We start from the raw sequence: 20,313 nt of genomic DNA, 5'->3' as shown, positions 1-20,313 counted from the left end.
GCTCACTTCCAAATGCAGCAAGCTCTCAACAAGATCCAGGTTTGGACTAACAGAGGGCAACACATCATCCAACTACACGAGTGCCACTCAATCACAATATCCAGCTATTATCCCCTGATATTCAGTACCAATACTATCACTGAATCCCCCACGCCCGCAGACACAATTAACCATTGGCCAGCAACTGAACTGAGGATTCTGCAATGGAAGGGTGCCGATGCTTTAAGCAATGAGTTGCATCCATACCCTGCCTGTTAAGATTTGACAGTTTAACACCCACAATTTAATAAAACATACATATTACCACTTAATATAATATAGATATGGCCGCTTCTTGATTGCCAAGAATTGCTCCATATAAGCACAGTTACAACACACTGCAATCTATATGCTTGAGAGAAATGGTCTGTGCGATTCTAATGAACACAACAACATGACTTACCTACAATACACCATCTTGCCCAACTAGGTGTAGGAGTATGGGAACCAAGGATAGTGATTTCGTTTTGGCCACCCTTTCTCATCAGCATCCTTCATAATAATCACACATAATATTAATAATGTGAAGTCTTGTTTTCTCCTGCTTCTTTTCATGGTCTATTTTCACAGTGCAGATATGGCCTAATTAAAAGCTTTTATAGGGGAGCTGCTGTAGCTACCAGAAGACTTTTTTTCTTTCATACGCTCTCCCTATGTGAAGAAGAAAAAATAACCAGAGCAGTGGTGGCAGAACATACGATGATGATGATGCTGTTGTCACAGGAAACTGTCAGGATTAACTGGCTCACACATTTTGATTCAATGTATCTGTAACTGGTATTGTTTGGCTTAGGGTCACTGACAGGGATTGTTCACTGTATACCTCCAGTTTCTGAATGTTTTCCCTTCTCTTAGATATGTATCCTACTGCTTGATTTTTATCATATTAATTGGATGTGCCCGTATAGTCAAATTTATCGATGATATAATTAGAATGTAATTTTGAAAAATTCAAAGCTATAGTTTTTATCATTGATCATTATTAGCTGCTTAATCATTTATAGAGTACATAAAAGCTTACAGAAATTTCAGCACTTCAGGAAAATCACATACGTTTTTATAGGGTTATAATAACTTTCATATCTGAACATGAGACTGCTTACATTATACATACCAAATAGCCTTGACAGAAAAGGTCAAAAGGCTTAAAAATCACTATCAATTAGAAAAAAAAATCAAAACAAATTCTCTCTAACCCACAAAGTATCATAAATTAGCTCAAGCAGACTATGAAAGTAATTTGCCTTGTTTTGTACTTAACTCTTAATATGATACTATGCCCAACCCAGCATGAACATTCTTTCCTCAGTTAGAACACTGTTGTCAGTTCACTGTGCAGATGCCATAAGATACGTTTCATTCCTACTACCAAAATCAGCTTTATCTGGTCGAAGGAACAAATATTATTCTAGTTTTTAATTAGCCCACATCTGGCACTGTGGACATGGAATTACTGTTTTCAAAATGAGTGTGCATTTTAAATATAATACAATAAATTATAAAGGGAAATCATACTAAAACCTGTTACATTTGTCCAATAATAGAAAATCAAATAGAAACACTTAAAGTTAATGAATCAGTTTATTTTGTGGGTTACGGGTTCGTGCATGTAGATATCAACAGATTTTCATTCACTCCATTGATTTTCTTAGAAATTAGCCATCACATTCAACCTACACAATAATAGATAACTTAATTTTATGCAAACAGTAATTAGTGCAAGTATTAGTCACACAAAACTATTGTGACCATTTACATATCAACAATTAATAAATGTGGGACAAAACTGACTGCATAATTCAAGAATCATAAAGCCAACTACTGAAAAAGTTTGCTGTATCATTAGTTAGTTGAAAAATGTGATCACCATATTTTATTAGCAAATAAACTTTGAAAGTTTAAAATGGAAAAGCACATAATGTGAAACCCACTGGGTGCAGTTCATCCAGTGTTAAAATTGAATGGGTTGTGTACTTTGGAGATGTTAAAAGTGATCAATAGCAAATATTATCTCAGAATCTATGCTTTTAATTAAATGAAGAGTTCGATTAACTAGAGGAAACAATAATTATTTGGTAGCTTAAAATATCATTGGTAGAATTTTAAAGTGCATTTGAAAACCATATTTGAAGTAATGCTGTATGTTACACATGAGTATTTCCTATCATTTGCAATTGTGAAATACACCAAACTACATCAAACAATTGTACTCTAAAACCAAATAGATATAAAAAGATATTTAATTGATAGCAAATTTATTGGGTTACTTATAATAAATTAACATTTTTGTTTCTTTTACATATTCTACGGTTACAAGGTAATATTACACAGAAACTGGAACAACTGACCATTTTGTGCAAAAGTTTAAATTCTACTAATTCATGGTCAGTTGAAGATTATTGCAATTGCACATGAATAATTCTGTTCATTTGGCATAATGCACTTCCATTTTATGAGTGTGTGCTTGTGCACATGCACCTGTATATCCAAAACTATCTTTGTCTTCTTTCACTAATGTACAATGAAAGACCACTGGATGTTTATTGCACTATAAAGATGCTAATCGTCCCAGACCAACAATATTCCATTGCTCCTTTATTTATCAACTGCTGTTCTTTATCCTTTGACTTGGACAAATGACGTTCACCTTGACCAAAGCTGATTGTCACAACAGCAAACTACGGTCCAACACAAGACTGACCTCTGCTGTCATTGTAAATGTTCAGAACAAGATTGTTGGGTGAAGAAGCATCAATAAACAAACAGATACAATGAGGGAAGACTAATGATGATAGTGGCACAAGTTTGTGTTCTAAAAAGGAACATTTCCATGCATTACAAAGTAGCAAAATATTTATAATTATTTTATACTAAGTTTTGCAATGGAATGTATCTAGATTAAAATTTCACCTCATTTCTTTAATTAGATGATTGTCATATATGGAATGTTATACTTTGACATAGATCAAGGTAAGTATTTACACCCACAAAATATATTGGTCATTCCTGAGATACTTTGTTAACTAAAATTGTGTTCTTAAAAAATATTCACTACATGACTGAGTTAATTATAGATGTAAAGGCCATTAACCAAATCTGATGGTACTGGTTTAACAATATGTCAGTACAATTCAGTCAACAAGTAGACACCAATCATGCCTTCAGCGGCAGCCTGTGGTCTCGGGTTCAGATGTTAACTCAAGGGATGAACTGAGTTGTGGATGAGAATTGGTTTTCCACCTCTCGCAGGGAGCCATGTTGTCAACTGGGTGCTCATTTCAGATATGCAAAACAGGCAATTCTAATTAATCTAGTTCTATTTGCAATGCCCTCTTACTAATTACTAATGGACCAGCAGTTTTTACTTCATAAATATCCATTTAGGAACATGATTAGTATGCAGCTGAACTTCAAACAGTTAATGCTGGTGTAAGTATGAAATCAACAAGTTGCAGTTCAATTCTTCTCCAGCTCTGTTGATTTATCTTCTATATAATGTCAATCTTCAAAATCTTTATGCTAAAAGAAAAGAAAAAAAATTAAGATTCAACTTTCATTTCAGATTTCATGCCTTATAATATTTTGTTCTTTAGAAATAACAGGTAAATTACACGGAAGTAAAATTTTATTTTCGGGGTAGATTTAGTGGTGTCATTTTGCTAGTATGGCTCTTTCTTGTTTGTGTTGCAATTGCTAAGATTGCAGCCAGAGAAATGGAGGCTGCAGAACAGGGTAAGTGGCTGTGTTGCATGTAAATCAATCAAATTGTGAAAGTGGGAGTGCAAGAGCTGAGAAGGAAACATACTTTCAAGTAATGATTACAGATTTCAAACTAGATAGGAAAGCTAACAGAGAAAGGGAAATAAGAGGAATCTAAAAAGCAAAAACAAAATACATGAAGTCAGTATCTCATATTTTGAAAATATCTAACAGTTAAAGCTGAAGCAGTAAGACTGTGCACATGTGATTGTTATCTTCCGTGCTTGACACAATGATGGAAAGGTACTGAAAGCATCTCTCAGATCTAATCCTGGCTTCACTGGGAATGATTAATTGATATAACTCTAAAAACAGAGCCTTGCTTACTCCAAGCCAGGTCTAACTTTCTGTGTTCCTTTATTTACGATGCAAATACAGGAACTTCACAGCACTCCGTCCTCATCAGTGGTGAGCTGGTCAGTGGCATGCTGTCACTCTATCCATGTTTGGCTTTGCAGGGGAGTATCATTGGATTTAACACTTTTAGTAATAATGGAATTGATTTGAAGTCTTTCAATGGAATAGCATAGTGAAATTTGTCAGGGCTTACCTTTTGATATGCTCCAACAGTCCTTTGAGGTTTCACTTCAGTTCCTTTATACGCAATAAAGTGGATGAGGGTATTAATCCTGCAAAATAGTAAATACCACTTATTACTTGCTCACTATTAGATTGATTGAATGTAAAACAGAGTAATTTGTGATAAATACCTGTGGAACAACATAGTGATGAATTGGATTCCCAGCAGTATAGCAAATGATATCAAGAACATAAAACCAATTGGCTCAACTTCTAGACTCTCAGATTCTGAGAAGCTGCCATTTGAGAGGATTTTGGGGATCTTTATGTGTATATCAGGGCCAATCAGTTGCAGAAAGAATGTTGAAACAAGCCACAGAACATTAATGATGAAAAATAGGAAAGTGGCCTAGAAAAAGAAGACATTGTTTAAAACCAAGTATTATAATATACACAATCTTTTCCTTTGATTAGAATGAGATCAAAAATAAACTGAACTACTCAGTGTGGGTGCTCTGTGGGAGCTGTTGATTTACTGAACTGTGCAAATCAGCTATCCACTTCTGCTGCAGCAACTTTCTAATTCATAGCCTGATGTAGCAAAGATATACTCAAGGAATGAAGCCAGATAAGATGTGTCCTTTCATCCATTACCTTGAAGACTCTTGCATTCTGCTTTTATTTCATTTAGAAGTTATTCTGCACAATGGTCAAGCTTCTGGCAAGAATGCATAGAAATAATAGTTGGCCTATTTTATTTATTGAGCTTAATAGGCCAAGTGAGGTGATGACAGCCCTCCCTGACTTTAGACTCTTAAAATCTGCCCTGTTTCTCTGCCTTTGCAGCTCCCTTGTTATTTCATCCTTCCACACTAAAATGAATTTTATATTTACATTTAATCAAAATGGTGATCAGATTCCATTCAAATGTTTGTAACCAATCCCTACCTTGTTCCTCAGGGACTTCAGATTTTGGGCAATTTCTTTCTGTCTCTCTTTATCTTCATCGATTGGTTTAAGATACGCCTCAATCAGATCATTCCAGAATGGAGTTTCATTCTACAAGTTACAGAATATCATAGATAAAATGTTTGACTCAATTGATCAATGCATCCATCATATTTTCTTTATAATACAGGTGAATAGTTACATGCAACATTTTATGGCAGAATTTTTAAGGCAAACACAGCAGTATCACGTTAGTGCTACAGTGTCACATCTCTAGGGACACAGATTCAATCCTGCTGTGGAGTTTGCATGCTCTCCCTCCCAAGGACTCTGCAAGTTTCTGTCCAAGTCTTGGATTTTGTCCCACATCCCAAACACTTCCTGGTATTCAAACTAGCCACTGTCAATGGTCCCTCGCCCATATACAGTTGGTTAGTGGCCAAAAAAAATCAAGGATAAATTGATGGACATGCAAGAGAAAAGAAGCTGCAAGTATGCAGCTAAATAAGGAGAGGTGAGAATAAGACTGGTAGGATTGTTCAGCTAGAAGTTGATATTAAGCTGTTGGAATCCGAGGATCTGCATGGCCACTTTCTGTGTCATAATAAATAGCAAATTCTCTCCAAAAGAAACTAAGAGTATGGTGGTTTGCAATACTTACTTCATCAAGATCCTTTTCAACAAAATCTATATGGATAGAGTCCTTTTGCAATTTGCCAATCCAATCTATATAATAAAAATTAAGAAAAAGATTATTCTCAGGCTCATTGCAGTTGGATCAGTCAAGCATGAAAACTGGGTGAGCCAATTGTCAGAATCTGGTTTATCATCACCAATTAACAAACAAGCGAAAATCTCCAGATGCTGGAAATCAAAGTAATACACGCAACATACTGGAGGAACTCAGCAGGTCAGTCAGCATCGATGGAAAAGAGAAAATGGTCAATGTTTCGGACCAAGACCCTTCATCAGGACTGGAACAAAGGGAAAAAGGAGATCTCGTTTTTCTAGTCCTGATGAAGGGTCTCGGCCCGAAACTTCAGCTGTTTACTCTTTTCCATAGATGATGTCTGGCCTGATGAGTTCTTCCAGCATGTTACGAATCAATTGTTCCCAGCCATTCACACTGAATTAAGACCAATGCTTCAAGTGGGTTTCCCACATGCCTGGTACTACTGAACAACAGATGAAATCCCAGTGACAGTCATTCATTTTGCTAAGGGACCCCAACTTGACATTATTCTATGCAAATTAGGCCTGCTGTAGGATCAGAGGAAGATTTCTCTGAATAGGGTATTCTTGGCCTGTGTAAATGAAGTGCCTTTTAAATTTTTTTTTAGTATTTTGTTATTTGCATGAACGTTAGTCATTTCTAAACTTCTCCAAAAAATGTTAACTTTCTTGATAACTTTGACAAGATAATTTTGAGGACAGAGCATGAGAGCCATCAAAATGGGGTCTTTTGATATTTTGTTGGTCACATTCAGGTTGCAGGGGCTCGGTCAGATTTCAAGCCAGTTTAGTACAAATGGGAGAGAAGCACTGATGGCAGGATCGGACAGTAGCCCAGATCCAGCACACCCAACATCTTTTACATTTTCCTTCAGAAGGTTGTAGCCCAAATTTCTGATTGCTTTTGAGGCTGGAAATAAGCTATTTGTCTTTTTAAATGGAAAGTATAAAAGCAATTCCACCATATGGTGTGGAACTTCAGAATTAGATGAAGCCTGTGTAAGGTTGATGTCAAAGAAGATGTGAAATCCAGAATTCTCAACCCCAAAAAGCCTTTGAGGTAAAGTCAACAGAAAATATCAAAAGTGAGATTACTGGATTTATAAAGCAATTAAGAGTAATGAAAACAAGATGAGTAAATCAAGATAAATCTAACTGAATACCTAAGTAAGCATGCCAGCATGTTCCCTTATCCCTATTGTGAATGTCTTGGCTGACACATCAAAACAATTTTTGAGAGAGATGGGGGAAAGCCTGCAAATAAATGTGTCAGGCTCTGATGGTGTACTGGATAGGGCTCTAAAAACCTGTGCCAACCAGCTGATGGGAGAGTTGAAGGACATTTTAAATCTCTTACTGCTACAATCTGAGATTCCCATAATTACTTAAAAAGTATTAATACTCACTGTCGTCAATTTTGGGTTCCAATTCTTCTACTTCTTCAACTGCACTACTGGAAACAAAATGAAAACACACTTGAATAGTTTGATGATATGACACAAAGAAGAAAAATAATGCAACAAGATAAAAATAACTTCTGGACAAGCCAGAAGAGTCAAGTCAATCTTCCCAATAAATAAAATCAACAGAGATCTACAATCAAGAGCAAAGTAGGAATGAACTCTCAACAACTAAGCACAAGGAGAATGGAAGGCTGTGCATAATGGAAAGATGTCATGGAAGGCAAAAAGAAAATATATAATTCTTTTAACTGCAGTATGTAAGAAGAAATGGTCATAAACATTTTTCAATTTCCTCCCATGCACGTTAGCAATCTCCAAACTCAGGATAACTGTTAACTAATCCATTGTTGATCTTAAGCTTCCAAACAATGTCGTGGAGAAAGATGCAAGGACTTTGTGATGAAACAGAAGTTGTCAACCCTATATCAAAGTTCAAAGTAAATTTATTATCAAAGTACATAAATGTCACCATACACAACCCTGAGATTCATTTTCTTGTGGGCAATCACAGTGAATACAAGAAAGTTAATAGAATCAATTATAGAACCACATCCAACAGAATGAACAAACAACCAACATGCAAAAAGACAAACTATGCCGGTACAAAAAAGAGAGAAAATAATAATGAATAAATAAATTTAAATAAATAAATAGATAGATAAATGGGTAGGTAAATACATAAATAAACTATAAATATTGAGAACATAAGACAAAGCGTCCTTGGAAGCGAGTCGAATTCGGTAGGAACAGTTCAGTGATAGGTGAGTGAAGATATCCCCTCCGGCTCAATAGCCTCATGGGTGAGTGAAATGAACCTAGCCTTTTAAACTTCTGAGGCACAATTTGAGGAGAAAGTATAAAACCAAAGAAAATACCTCAATCAAAATATAGCTTCACCCACATGTCCAAAAAACTGATTCAAAATAGAGAACAGAGTAATAAGATGTCATTAAAATATTTTTAGAAGTTAAGTGTCCTTTAACTTTATGTGTCAATGTAACAAGTGAGATACCTGTCTGTTTGTCGAATTTCTTCCTTTTTATCTTCTTTTATTACAAGTTCAATATCCCAGCAGATGCACTTGCATTTCTTTTCATATCGCCTAATCTGTTGCGGCTTTGCTTTGGTCTGTTTCTTTGGAGAGGCCGTTTCACGAGTGCCCCAAGAAACATTATTCATGTTCACCATAGAATAAATTGGCAATAGCAAATATCCACTTGGAATGCAGATTATGTACAACATTCCATATAAAACAAGGTGGAATTCCTGGGGATGCAGCAGTGCTGTTGAGACGAAAAGGATCATCATGGAGATGAAGAACAAGCCAGTTGGTGTGATAAAAGTCTGCTCTCTGACAATCTCACCTGAACGGAGCAAAACATTATATTAGAATTTTGACAACAATGACTCATCTTTCCTAACAAATGAAATTTGTAAATACATTCACATGAAGCTTCTTATATACTTAAAAATGTCATGGGCCACCATTCTCCCATTTATTCTAGAATTTTTAAATTACAGTCTATAATCAACAAATAAGTTATTGTAATCATATTGAAATTGCCTAATAATGGATTAGACAAGCTTGTTTCTTACTTACAGCAGTGACAACATTTAAGTGACTTCTGGACCAGGTATTTGAATGAGTAGGGTACAGAGAGAAATGGAAATATCTGCAGGCAAGTGGGATTAGTACAAATAGTTGGCATAGATAGAGTTGGCTGATGAACCCATTCTATCCTATATAATCTTATGCTCTATCCCTTATGTCATTAAGTGAGCCTTAAGAAGACAAGGTGATGCATTTTTCTTGCAGCCATCAGTAATTGTGCTATATTTTCCCTCATCATTTTTCTCTACCTGTGTAAGTTAATGGCTTCCTGAAATTGAATAAAAATGTTGCTATTTTAAATTGAAAGGCCTGCTGAAATTTAGAGTAATAATTTTAAGACTGTCACACCCTCTGGTTTGGGAATTAAATACTGGTATGTTTATACCTATCAACAAAAGCAGCAGTAACTGAAAGTCAGAGGAAATTAAAGATATGGTAGGGTACAAAAGAAAATAAAGCAACTTGTCTGTTTATTGGCAAACATATGATATTAATAAATTAAATGATGATATGGCAGACTATCACAAAATGTACCCCGAACCCTCAGTCACAAATTAACTCAATAACAAAGTACAGGTAATCATTTTAGTTCAGTCTTCCTTTTGCTTGCTCGGATATCTGGGTTGGGAGTAGGGAATGGTGTCCAGAAAGTGGAAAATGCTCCAGTAACAAAACAGGGTGCTGATGCACCATCAATAACTCTCGGAGACGGGAGGCGAACGATAGGCTTTTATTAGCAGCAAAAGAGACGACAACATCTTGGAGACTGAGGAAGGAGCAGTGTGATGCACCATCAATAACTCACACTGAGACGTAAGGCGAGATATCGGCTTTTATTGACTGGAAGAAGGAACCAGGAGTGAGTGTCCATCATACTATGTCCTGGAGACTGAGGCCTGTGGGAGGAGCCACAGGAGCAGTCAGCAGGGGGCGTGTCCAGACAGGCACATAGTTCACCACACTGTGCCTCCAATCGCCTTTATACAGGGGTCTGTGGGAGTAGCCACAGGAGCAGACAGCAGAGGGGCATGTCCACAGAGTAGTCAGCAGAGGGGCGTGTCCAGACAGGTATACATAGTTTACCACAGGTGCCTTTTAGGATTAAACTAAGTGCTGTAAGGATATAATGGATCAACATAGTGAGCTGCAGTTGATCTACAATACAGCAATAACTAGGTCTTTACTGTAATTTAACTGAATTTTGACAGAACTGTCCGACTTGGCAACTTTAAATGATAAAAGAATGCTTTGATTTCTCTCCACTGCCACATCATTTTTGTAGTACCTCTATTTAGTAAATAGCAATGATGATTGATTAACACAAATTAAATTAGTATATTAATATCAAAATGAAAAACTAACCTAATGTACCCATATTTTAATATAATTAATTACAAAAGTATATTGACAAGGATAATTGATATGGAACATAAATGTTATCAAACAAAAGATACTGCTCACCAATGATGGACATTATTGTTGCAATCATTAGAAAAGCATAAAAAATGCTTAGAACTGCAGCAATATTGATCTGAGTATCAGATTTGACATAGTAACAGATGAGTATATAAAGAGCTGGCGGAATAATTCCAAGAGCCAGGGCAACATTTCCATTCCAATTAAACACGAAGGTAAATGATCCTGTAAAAGATATTGTACAGAAAATAGTCACCTCCATTGAATAATAAAAAGGTAGAGTGTCATATTTAATGAGTTTTCTGATTTTCTTTCACCGATCCAATGTATAATCATCTAATGTATTTCATATTAGGTTACAAGCAAGAATTTCCTGAAGTTACTCCTGTGGGGCAATCATAACTTTACCCCAAAGACTTTCTCAGTCTAAATCTGTCAAAGTGGTAGTTACAGAGCAGTGGCAATTCCAAGCAAATTTCTGGTTCACGTCATCAATCACATTAGAGTTTTCACTAATACTATTTTATGTTCATTCTCTGCTGAGTTCTTTGTGAGTTTCTGTTATATTGTTATATTGTAAAATGGAACATTAATACCTTCAGAAGGCAATGGGGTATCAGTGTGAATGGAAAGTTTAAATGGACATTGACTTCATGACTTTTATTTATTTGGTGAAAATGACAAATTCAGATTTCACAATTATTTACTCCATCTGATGTCTGACACAATGATGTACTTGAGTAGGAAGCACTATTGTTGAAGACTGGGTGTTGGAAACAGCAGAAAATTATCAAAGTCAATTGACACTCCCATCAAACCATGAGCTTTTGCTTAAACTCCTCATGATGGATATTCTGAGGTTTGCATCTCACTCTGAAGCTATATATATAAATATCATAAACATACTATTCACATGGTGTTATTTCTGTAAATTCCTTTCTCGAATTTAATGTACTTTATGATTGGATTGATAGATCTGTGTTTGAATTCCAAAATATAAACCCTCTTAATGGGACACAGAAGAAAAAAAATCTATGTCATGTTTACTGTGTACAGTTAAATTTGTGACAATTTTACAAAATTGCTGTATAAATAAAACAAGGAGTGATAAAATAAACAAGTAATGTATTATCATTAGTTATTAGTAAGAAAAGATTGCATTTATTGCATGATCACCTGCTATCATTAAGACCACAGTGGAGGGACCCAGAATTGATGCTGCTGTCCCAACAATTTGGTACAGTATGTAGAGTTTTGAAATTGAAGGGTTTTTCTTTGATGTTTCTGCAGCACTATCCAAAAGGTCAATTGTATTTGCTAAAGTTGATGGTACCCAACGGCGTCGTTGGTTGTAGAATTCTTTGAATTCTTGTGGTGCATTTGTGTAGGCATCTGAAGCGGCATTGTATTCCACTCTCCATCCTTGTTGCAACAATAGTGTGCATAGCCAACGGTCTTCTCCTATCGTTACACATTAACAAATAAAAATTATTAGTATTTCTTGAGCTATGATAAATTAAATCAAAGAATACCTTCAGCCAGATTGATTCAGACTTCTGCATACAGTTCCAATTTGCTTGTTTTAATGATTGTTCCAGTATCTAGCCTATTATTGCCGTATGACATCAAATCGTCAGTACTGAAACTTGATCTATTTGGCCTCTCAGTTTACATTATCTCTTCATAGTGGAGGATGTTCACAAATTCCACTTCTCAAATAAATCTTTGTTTTAAATAGTCTTGTTTCCTTTATAAGCAACATGATAGAACTAACATGGAAGCCTGCCAAATCTTTCAATGTACATAGAATTGGTAGAGTAAAAGAATCTTTTCCAAACAATACAAATACCATTAACTAGCTACCAAAATTATAACAATAGATCGAGATAAGTTATAAAAAATTCCAGCTCAGTGCATAACCAAAAGTTAGAAGAATTATATTTGTTAACTTTACCTTGATCATATTGGACAAAATGTTGTGCTTCAGTTGCCCTGGTGGTGTATTTTTTCACAACATTGTCATCCATTAGCGCCTCTGCCCTGAACAAGCTGAAGCAGCCTGGACTGCACAGCACGCAGCCTAACACGTGTTCAGCTGTCTTCTGGAGCCAGTGACCCACAGCATATTCAAACTTCTGGTACCACACCATAGGACCTTTGAGAGGAAGAGGAAAAACTTGCAATTTACTGTTCTGTATTAATTTGTTGAGGTTTGAAAGTTGATACTTGTTAGACACTGTTCCTTCTAATCCGCATGGGTGCACAGCTGCACAGTAACCAAAATGCTTCTGTGCACATAGCCTTTGTTACTATGCAGCTGGAATTTTCTTGTACATAAAGTTAGTACAATTTGAAATTTATATTAATATAATTATGAAATGTTGTAATCAATTATGTATTAATGCATATAATTCATACACTTTCTAAATAATAAATAAACCAACTCAACACATTATGGTTAAGCCTGAGTATGGATAATTACAGGGGATTGAGCTCAACTTCCAATTTATTATTTCTAACCTATCCTCATATTGAGCCATTCTCCCATTCCCAGAGGACGAGAAGTTTCCCTAACCCGGGGGTCGGCAACCCGCGGCTCCGGAGCCACATGTGGCTCTTTTACGTCTGTGCTGCGGCTCCCTGTTGCTTTGGGAAATAATTGGTTGTGGTGACCCTTTTCCTGGCACATCCGAACCTGCTCACAATTAGATAGCCTACGGGGGTTTGCGAGCACAGAGCTTTGGAGCCTCTGCGCCATGGGGGGCAGGTTGAGGGAGGCTTAAAAGTGAGGCTGAAGATTTTGAATAAAGTTTTTTCCTTCGCCTGCAGTTACCGACTCCATGTCGTAATTTTAGCGCTGTGTGTAGCACACCGTTACATGGTCAGTATTTAATTAAAATGTATTTTATGTTAGTTTGTTAGTTTTTGAAATGTAAATCTAAATTTGAAGATTATGGTGATCTTGTACAATCTAAATAAGACGTTGTGGCGACCCATTTCCTGAAACATCCGAACCGGCTCACAATTAGCCAGCGTTCAGGCTAAGGGAGATAGCCTACGGGGGTTTGTGAGTACGTGTCTTTTGCAGCATCCGCGCCCATGGGGGGGGGCGGGTTGAGGGAGGCTTAAAAGCAAGGCTGTTTAGTTCGAATAAAGCTATCTTTGACTGCAGTTTACCGACTGCGTGTAGCACACCGCTACAACGTGTTTTTATCGCTGGCTGTCCAGAGGGGAGGTGCTGAAACGCTTTGTCGCGTGTCTGGAAGAAGTGAAAACTTTCCTGGGCAGCAAAGGGCTCAACTTTCCTGAGCTGGAACAGCCAGAGTGGCTGGAAAAGCTACACTTCATGGTAGACATGACAGCGCACCTGAACACAGCTCTTCAACGGGGTAAGGACGTACAGCCCTGCACATGTTGGAGGATGTTTTGGCATTCGAGCGCAAGTTGACGTTGCTTGCCAGAGATTTACAGAAAGGCACATTGTCTCACTTCCCCAATTTGAGAGAGTTCAAACAAGGTCACGACATAATAAATTCGGAGTATTTACATTCTGCAATCATCGCAATGCAAACATCGTTTGGGAAACGCTTCTGTGAGTTCAGAGAGGAAAAAAACACATTATCCTTCCCGGTCACTCCCCTAAGCATCGATCCATCCCTACTGAATACGACTGCATTGTCAGGTGTGAGTCAACCTGACCAAGTATGATAAATATTTTAATTGCCTATTATTTTACGTATATTCATATGTTTTCATTGTTCAGTGAAATAGTCCTTTTATTTTTCAGGTTGACAGCTGGCTGACGTTATTTTTGGTTTGCTGCTGGCGGCAAATTTAAGTTTGGCGTTTTTCATAAATACAAGAAGGACTCAAATAGACATTGAGTATTTTACTTAAAAGTAACCTTCAACCCAACGTCTTTTTTTCGGAGTTCAAAATGTTTTTGTTGCATGCAGAAATGTAATTTCGTTTTCTCTGCAGGAGTTCATCAATTTCATAAATGCAACACATTATAGTTTGTTTATACATAGCATAAAGGCAAAACAAAACGTTGTATGCAGTGTTATTTCATTTTAAATGTCAAACGGGTTTTGCGGCTCCCAGTGTTTTCTTTTCTGTGGGAAACGGGTCCAAGTGGCTCTTTCAGTGGTAAAGGTTGCTGACCCCTGCCCTAAACCTACTCATTTTTCTCAATGTGTCAAGTCACAGAATTTATTCCATACATTGCTGATGGGTTAATTGTTTTAACTCAGAAAACATGATTGGAATCTTTCTTTTTGAATAAAATAATAGCATAGAACAATTTTCTTTGACCATAAACAAAGAATTGGTGATAACAATGTTACATGTATGATCCTGTGTGTTACCTATATTATATACTGTGTCAAAAATAAAGATAGGTCATTAAACAGGTAGAGTAGTGTAGTGATATAACGTCATACCAACTCCTGTTGGATGTATTCTACCGCATGCAGCCCCCACATGTGGATATCTCCTCAGCCTGTCAACAAGCAAGATCAAAGCTGAAGGCTGGAAGTCAGTGTCTCCATCCAATGCCAGAATGTAGGTGTTTTCCTTCTCAATCTTTAAGCAAAGTAAAACAAATAAAAGCAAATTAAAATATGGCATGTTCCCAAATGAATTATAAAAAGTCATATGTGAAATCTGCTTGAAATTCTCTCCCAGAAACCATGGGCTTTGTTTGAAGGTGTTGGTCAGGAAAAACTCTGGAGCAGGTCACTGCTCCAAGCAGTGAGTGTGTGAGTTCAGATCTTTGCTTTGGGTGGGCAGTTACTGATCTGTAAGGACTCTAGTCCCAGCTGAATTTAAAATCCTTATTACCAGGTACTTTGTGTGAGAAGGAGGACTCCAGTCCAGCTGAAGGGCAAGAAATAAGTACTCCTGCTCTGCCTGGCCAAAGGCACTTAGCTTCTCTTCAAAGCTATCTTCACTTGCCTTGAATTGACAGGTTTCAAAAGGTCTGAAAGCTCAGATGGGCAGGATTGCCAGTTAATACTCAAGGCTGATTTCCTCACTAAGAATCACCCACCTCTTCAAAGGATCAGTAACTAATTAGAAATTACACTTAGATCTATGTTCAAAATAGGCAAGGAAGTTGGAGCTGGAAATGCTACACAATTCAAAAGAATCAAACAGCAAAAGCAAAGTGAATTTACATCTACACTGCCTAAGTGATCAATGGCAAATTTCTAATCCTATGTATCTGAACCATATTGTTACTTATCTTCATTTTTAGGTTCTATAAATTAAAACACAATCCTCACCAATAAGGGACCTTCAGCAGATACTTCATCTACGGATTTTCCTGACAAGGTGGTGTACTTCCTATTTAGCTTCCATCCCAGCAGATAATACATGTACATGATCTGAAAATATATGTAGAGAACGTTGACATTCACAGGCAGGACATACAATAAAATACACTCATATTAACCATTCTTGCTACATAAACCATTAAATATAAAACATTTTTTCAGGTTGCCCAGAAGATAAATTATGAACCGTCTAAGAGTTGAATGTGGCTTCAGATCTCAAATGTTATTCAGCAGCTCTGAATCAATGGAAGTGAATTTTACCAATTCTCAGCCATTATTAACAATTTCTATGAGTCAAAAACATCAAATCAGGTTTCAAATTTAGTTGCTGCATTTCCACTAAACCTTAAGAAGTTTGCAGATGAGCCTTGTTGTTAATATAAAAGTCAACTTTGATCCCAATTGGTGAAATTCTTTCCCAGAAGTCATGGGCTTTGCTTGATGGGTATTTCCAATTCACCAATTAAAGTGCCCATTAAATCTTAGTATCAAGTGCTTTCTAGTTGTTATAAATTATATGTGTGCATTGATGGTGCAGTTTCAAGTGGGTAAAAGAATTGATAACCAAGTAAACTGTTTGTACTTGACACTGTTGAGCTTTTGTGAAGCTGAAGCTGCACACTTCAGGTATAGAGAAATCTATTTTATCACACTCCTAACTTGTTCCTCTAGGACATCAAGGGTAAGTCACTCAATATTTAGCTATACCTGAGACCACCTCTTCTTGTGTCGGATTTTCTGTTTGTCTTTCAAATGGACAAGTATGGTATTTCCATATGGAAGTGTATAGCTGATTCTTCCACCATAAGGTGTCTCCATTATAGATTGCCTCACAAAGTCATCATCTTCCTGTTCCGGTTCCTCCATGGCAGAGCGCTTTTCACGAGAAAATATCCTGTTTAACAAATGAAATATTCCAGAAAATTTAACAGCATATACCTTCTTGAAATTGAACTTTATAGTATTTTGTTCCACAGTAGTATGGTTCATAACAAACATAAAATATTTCCAATACCTAAAAATGTTCTCCATTGTGTCAACAAAGTTCTTCACATACTCATTCACAACTCTTTCCTGCAAATTTTCATTTGGACTATTAATAGTAAATGCATCATCGAAGAAAATATGCGTTTCAAAGTCAAAATTGTCTTTATGTGATTTTGCAGCATGGGGTTTGTATTTGTCCAGCCTGTAAAGAGAAATGGCTAAATGAGATTTGCATATACATTGTGGAAGTAATTAGTATATGATTTCTTATTTTGAAAGTGAGTGCCAAAGGTAATTTTCATTAGCATATATTAAGCATGGTAACTAGACGGTGCAAAAGTAAAGTCATTGCACTTTTAACTATCAAATTCAATAATTTTCACCAAAAAGCCGTTTGGTTTTGTTTGCTGATCTTTGTCAGTGCTGTCCTGGGGCATCACATGGAGCATTGTTGAAAATGGGAAGTCTCATCTGTAAGAGATGAATGCAGGCTAGAGGTAACCAGTTCCCAGCTTTAGAGTACTCCCCCCTTCTGCTGGCTGGTCACCGGACTGAATTGTTAAGGGCAGTGTGATGGGGCTCTCTCCATAAAGAGGAGGGGTAGTATGCAACTAATGGAATGTGACAGAAATGCAACAGTGTGTTAAAAATAGCATATTAAAACTCCAAGTCAAAGTAGGAAGAGCAAAAGTAGATTGGAGCATATGAACATTAAATGGTTTGGAGGAAAATACCATTTGCAGTAGTTCTAAACAGACCTTAGAACTTTAGTTTCCTAGCACTTCAAGATGACCATTCATTTGACATTAGACAGTGCAGTGATTATGCATAGACTGATGACTGGTACACCTTCCCAGAGAAAAAAAATATCAGTTGAGAAATGCATATCATATTAAATTTTAGTTTGTTTCTCCACCATGAGTGTGACTCAGTAAAAATGGGCATTATACCAGCTGTTCAAACAGCTGTGCAATCTGCAGGAGTTGCTCATGTCCAGATATCAGTACTTGCTCTTTTATTTGCTAGTTTATTTCTCATCAATGTAGCCAACTTTGAGGGAACACATCACTGACAATAAGTCCACATTCAGTGATAAATGGCACCAAAACACAAAGCATGTTTTATGACATTTGAAGATGCATAAAAAAAACTCATAATAGGAATTCATGCTTGAGACTGCTAAGATCTGGAAACAACTTCAAATAAATTAGTTGAAGCCTCAGCAATTTGTTTGAGGTGCAACCTATCAGTATACCTGGCAAAAGTATACAACTACAAGTTTTATAATGATTGAAACGTGCAAGCATTACTTAAGGCAATTATACATTTATACACATACAAGTTGTCTAGTCTATCAGTGAATAAGCAACCTTGAAAGGAAGCACACAGAATGGTTTTGAAAAGAGTATCCAAAATCAATTCTTCTACATTTACCTGAATATTGAGGAAAGAATTTTTTCCATTTCATCCACTGTTTCATGCCACATTGTTGCACACAGATATATCATGACATGATCTGATTTCCTGTTTAAAAAATTGTTGTGAAAATTAAGTATGTTTTACAAAATGCATAAAAATGTAAATTAAATATGGCTTTGATATTTGAATCAATAAACCTCTGAGGAAATTATTTTACACTGTTTTTACCTAGATGTTTCTATACTCTAGGTAATTTCTAAGGTAAGTATATGTTTGTCACAGCTTTGAGGGCCAAAGGACCTGTATTGTGCTGTAGGTTTTCTATGTTTTCTGTGTTATAGGGAGTCATTTTTTTCTTAATCTTTGTCAAGTTAATGCTACTTCACCATTCAAAGGTCAAAAAACAAGCAAGAAAAATCTCATATATGTGTTACTTTATCTCCCCCTTTACTTTACTTGAACTCCCCCTTTATATCCTTCCACCCAACTCTTGAAACTATTTTATGATTTATTGGGGTGGGATGGGGGTAAGCCATTATAATTATACAATTATAATGTAAGCATGTTGTTCATTAGGTATTTGAATTCATCTTAAGCATTAAGCATTTTGCACCTCACCTCCAATACTATTAAAGACTGTGCATTTAGGAATATGATTACTTTAACTTTCCCAGTATAATTTTCTTTAGATTCTTATGAGAGCTTCCTGGGGTAAACTGTAAATCCTTAAGACACCAAGAGAATCCTAGAACATCCTCTCTTGGAGCTGCTGCCTAAAACCAAGGAGAAAGCTCAACAGAGCAGGATCACAGAGAAAGACCTCTGGGTTTTGTGCTACGGTTATCACTAGCACATTGTGACTACTCAGTCTTATAACTTGCATTGCTGATGGTGAAAATGCTAGATTTTACTACATAGTGTCAGAATAATACTATGTTGACATTAATACAATTGAAAATTGTCAGTTATTCACTGCTGTCTACTGCGTTTTGGGGAAGTATAATTAGATTTCAGCTGAACTACGGTATGAACTATCAGAAATTTTTAATGAAAGGAAAAGGTATTGGATAAAGTGTTTCTCTGGCTAGCCCTGTACCTTCCAAAATTTTCATTGTAGAGAAGTTTGCTTATGCATGCTACTTTTCCATATAATAAAGGTCACATTATGTCAAAAGATGCAGTAGGTTTTGGAAAGTCTTATTTCAAAAAATAGTGGGAATTTGTTATCTAGCACTCTACCGCATTTTAAACACTGCAGCGTGAAAAGAATCTCTTTAAACTTGGCTGTGATTGTTCAAAGGAATTTCCCTTGGGGAAGGATTAACCAAACCATGAAATGAGACAATATTTCCTTACTTGGCATTTACTGCAGTTATTCAATAAGGTAGCATGATAAAAGAAATTTCAGTAGAATTATAACAGTGAAATCAAGTGTATCGGATGCAACCACCCCCCTGCACTATATAAATCTGAAGAAAGAAACATTTTCCATTATTATAGCTGTGAAAAATTCTAACAATAAGATGTACCTTTTGCCTTCCTTATTTTCCACATTATCCCGGGCCCGTGTGTTCAACAACATTGACTGATCCATGAAGGCAGCTTCATATAGCCATCGGACAAAGAGATGGGATGTCCGTTCAATCCTTTGAAAGTGGCGGTTCCAAACGTAGAATGTTGAGAAAAATAGCCCAAGCCAAAAGCATATAGCAGCGGAGATAAATAGTCCCAAGCCAATTTTGCTGGTATTTAAGATTGCCTGTGATCTGCAAAAGCTTTGTGGGATTTCCAAAAATAGGATCCGTACAGAATTGGTTTCATTGGTAAAATTTAAACTATTGCAGAAGAAGGTCAGATTAAAAGTACTAATTCCATCAGCATATTTGTTAGAGCTATCATAGACCATGATCAAAATAGCAATAAATACCAGTGGTGTGGCTAATATAGACGGCACTATAAAGCTCCGTTTGACTGCATGCATTTTGCACACGAGGATACTAAACCAGTAGTAGAGGAAAGAAGAACATGCTTGTATTCCGAAGAGGCTCAAAACAATTCTTAATTCAGTTTCAGAGACTGTTTT

The 20,313-nt window shown here is 36.4% G+C and overlaps 1 protein-coding gene across 1 annotated transcript; it reads right to left on the bottom strand.

Moving 5' to 3' along the window:
* Window positions 1-1,601: 1,601 nt before the first annotated feature.
* LOC132402500 (chitin synthase chs-1-like) lies at window positions 1,602-19,869 on the bottom strand. The gene is made up of 16 exons (XM_059985352.1): window positions 19,760-19,869; window positions 18,246-18,335; window positions 16,840-17,013; window positions 16,533-16,719; window positions 15,774-15,875; window positions 14,931-15,072; window positions 12,443-12,643; window positions 11,665-11,949; window positions 10,534-10,713; window positions 8,473-8,824; window positions 7,404-7,450; window positions 5,927-5,991; window positions 5,266-5,376; window positions 4,509-4,726; window positions 4,349-4,427; window positions 1,602-3,558 (listed from the first exon to the last, which is right to left on the bottom strand). Exons 1-16 carry the CDS (start codon window positions 19,822-19,824, stop codon window positions 3,538-3,540), a joined length of 2,319 nt encoding a protein of 772 aa, XP_059841335.1. The 5' UTR covers window positions 19,825-19,869; the 3' UTR covers window positions 1,602-3,537.
* Window positions 19,870-20,313: the final 444 nt, after the last annotated feature.

This window comes from Hypanus sabinus, chromosome 12, assembly GCF_030144855.1.
Source record: "Hypanus sabinus isolate sHypSab1 chromosome 12, sHypSab1.hap1, whole genome shotgun sequence".
NCBI classification, from domain to species: Eukaryota; Metazoa; Chordata; class Chondrichthyes; order Myliobatiformes; family Dasyatidae; genus Hypanus; species Hypanus sabinus.
Note: the sequence above shows the minus strand (reverse complement) of the source record. Positions and strands in the feature narration are given on the sequence as shown.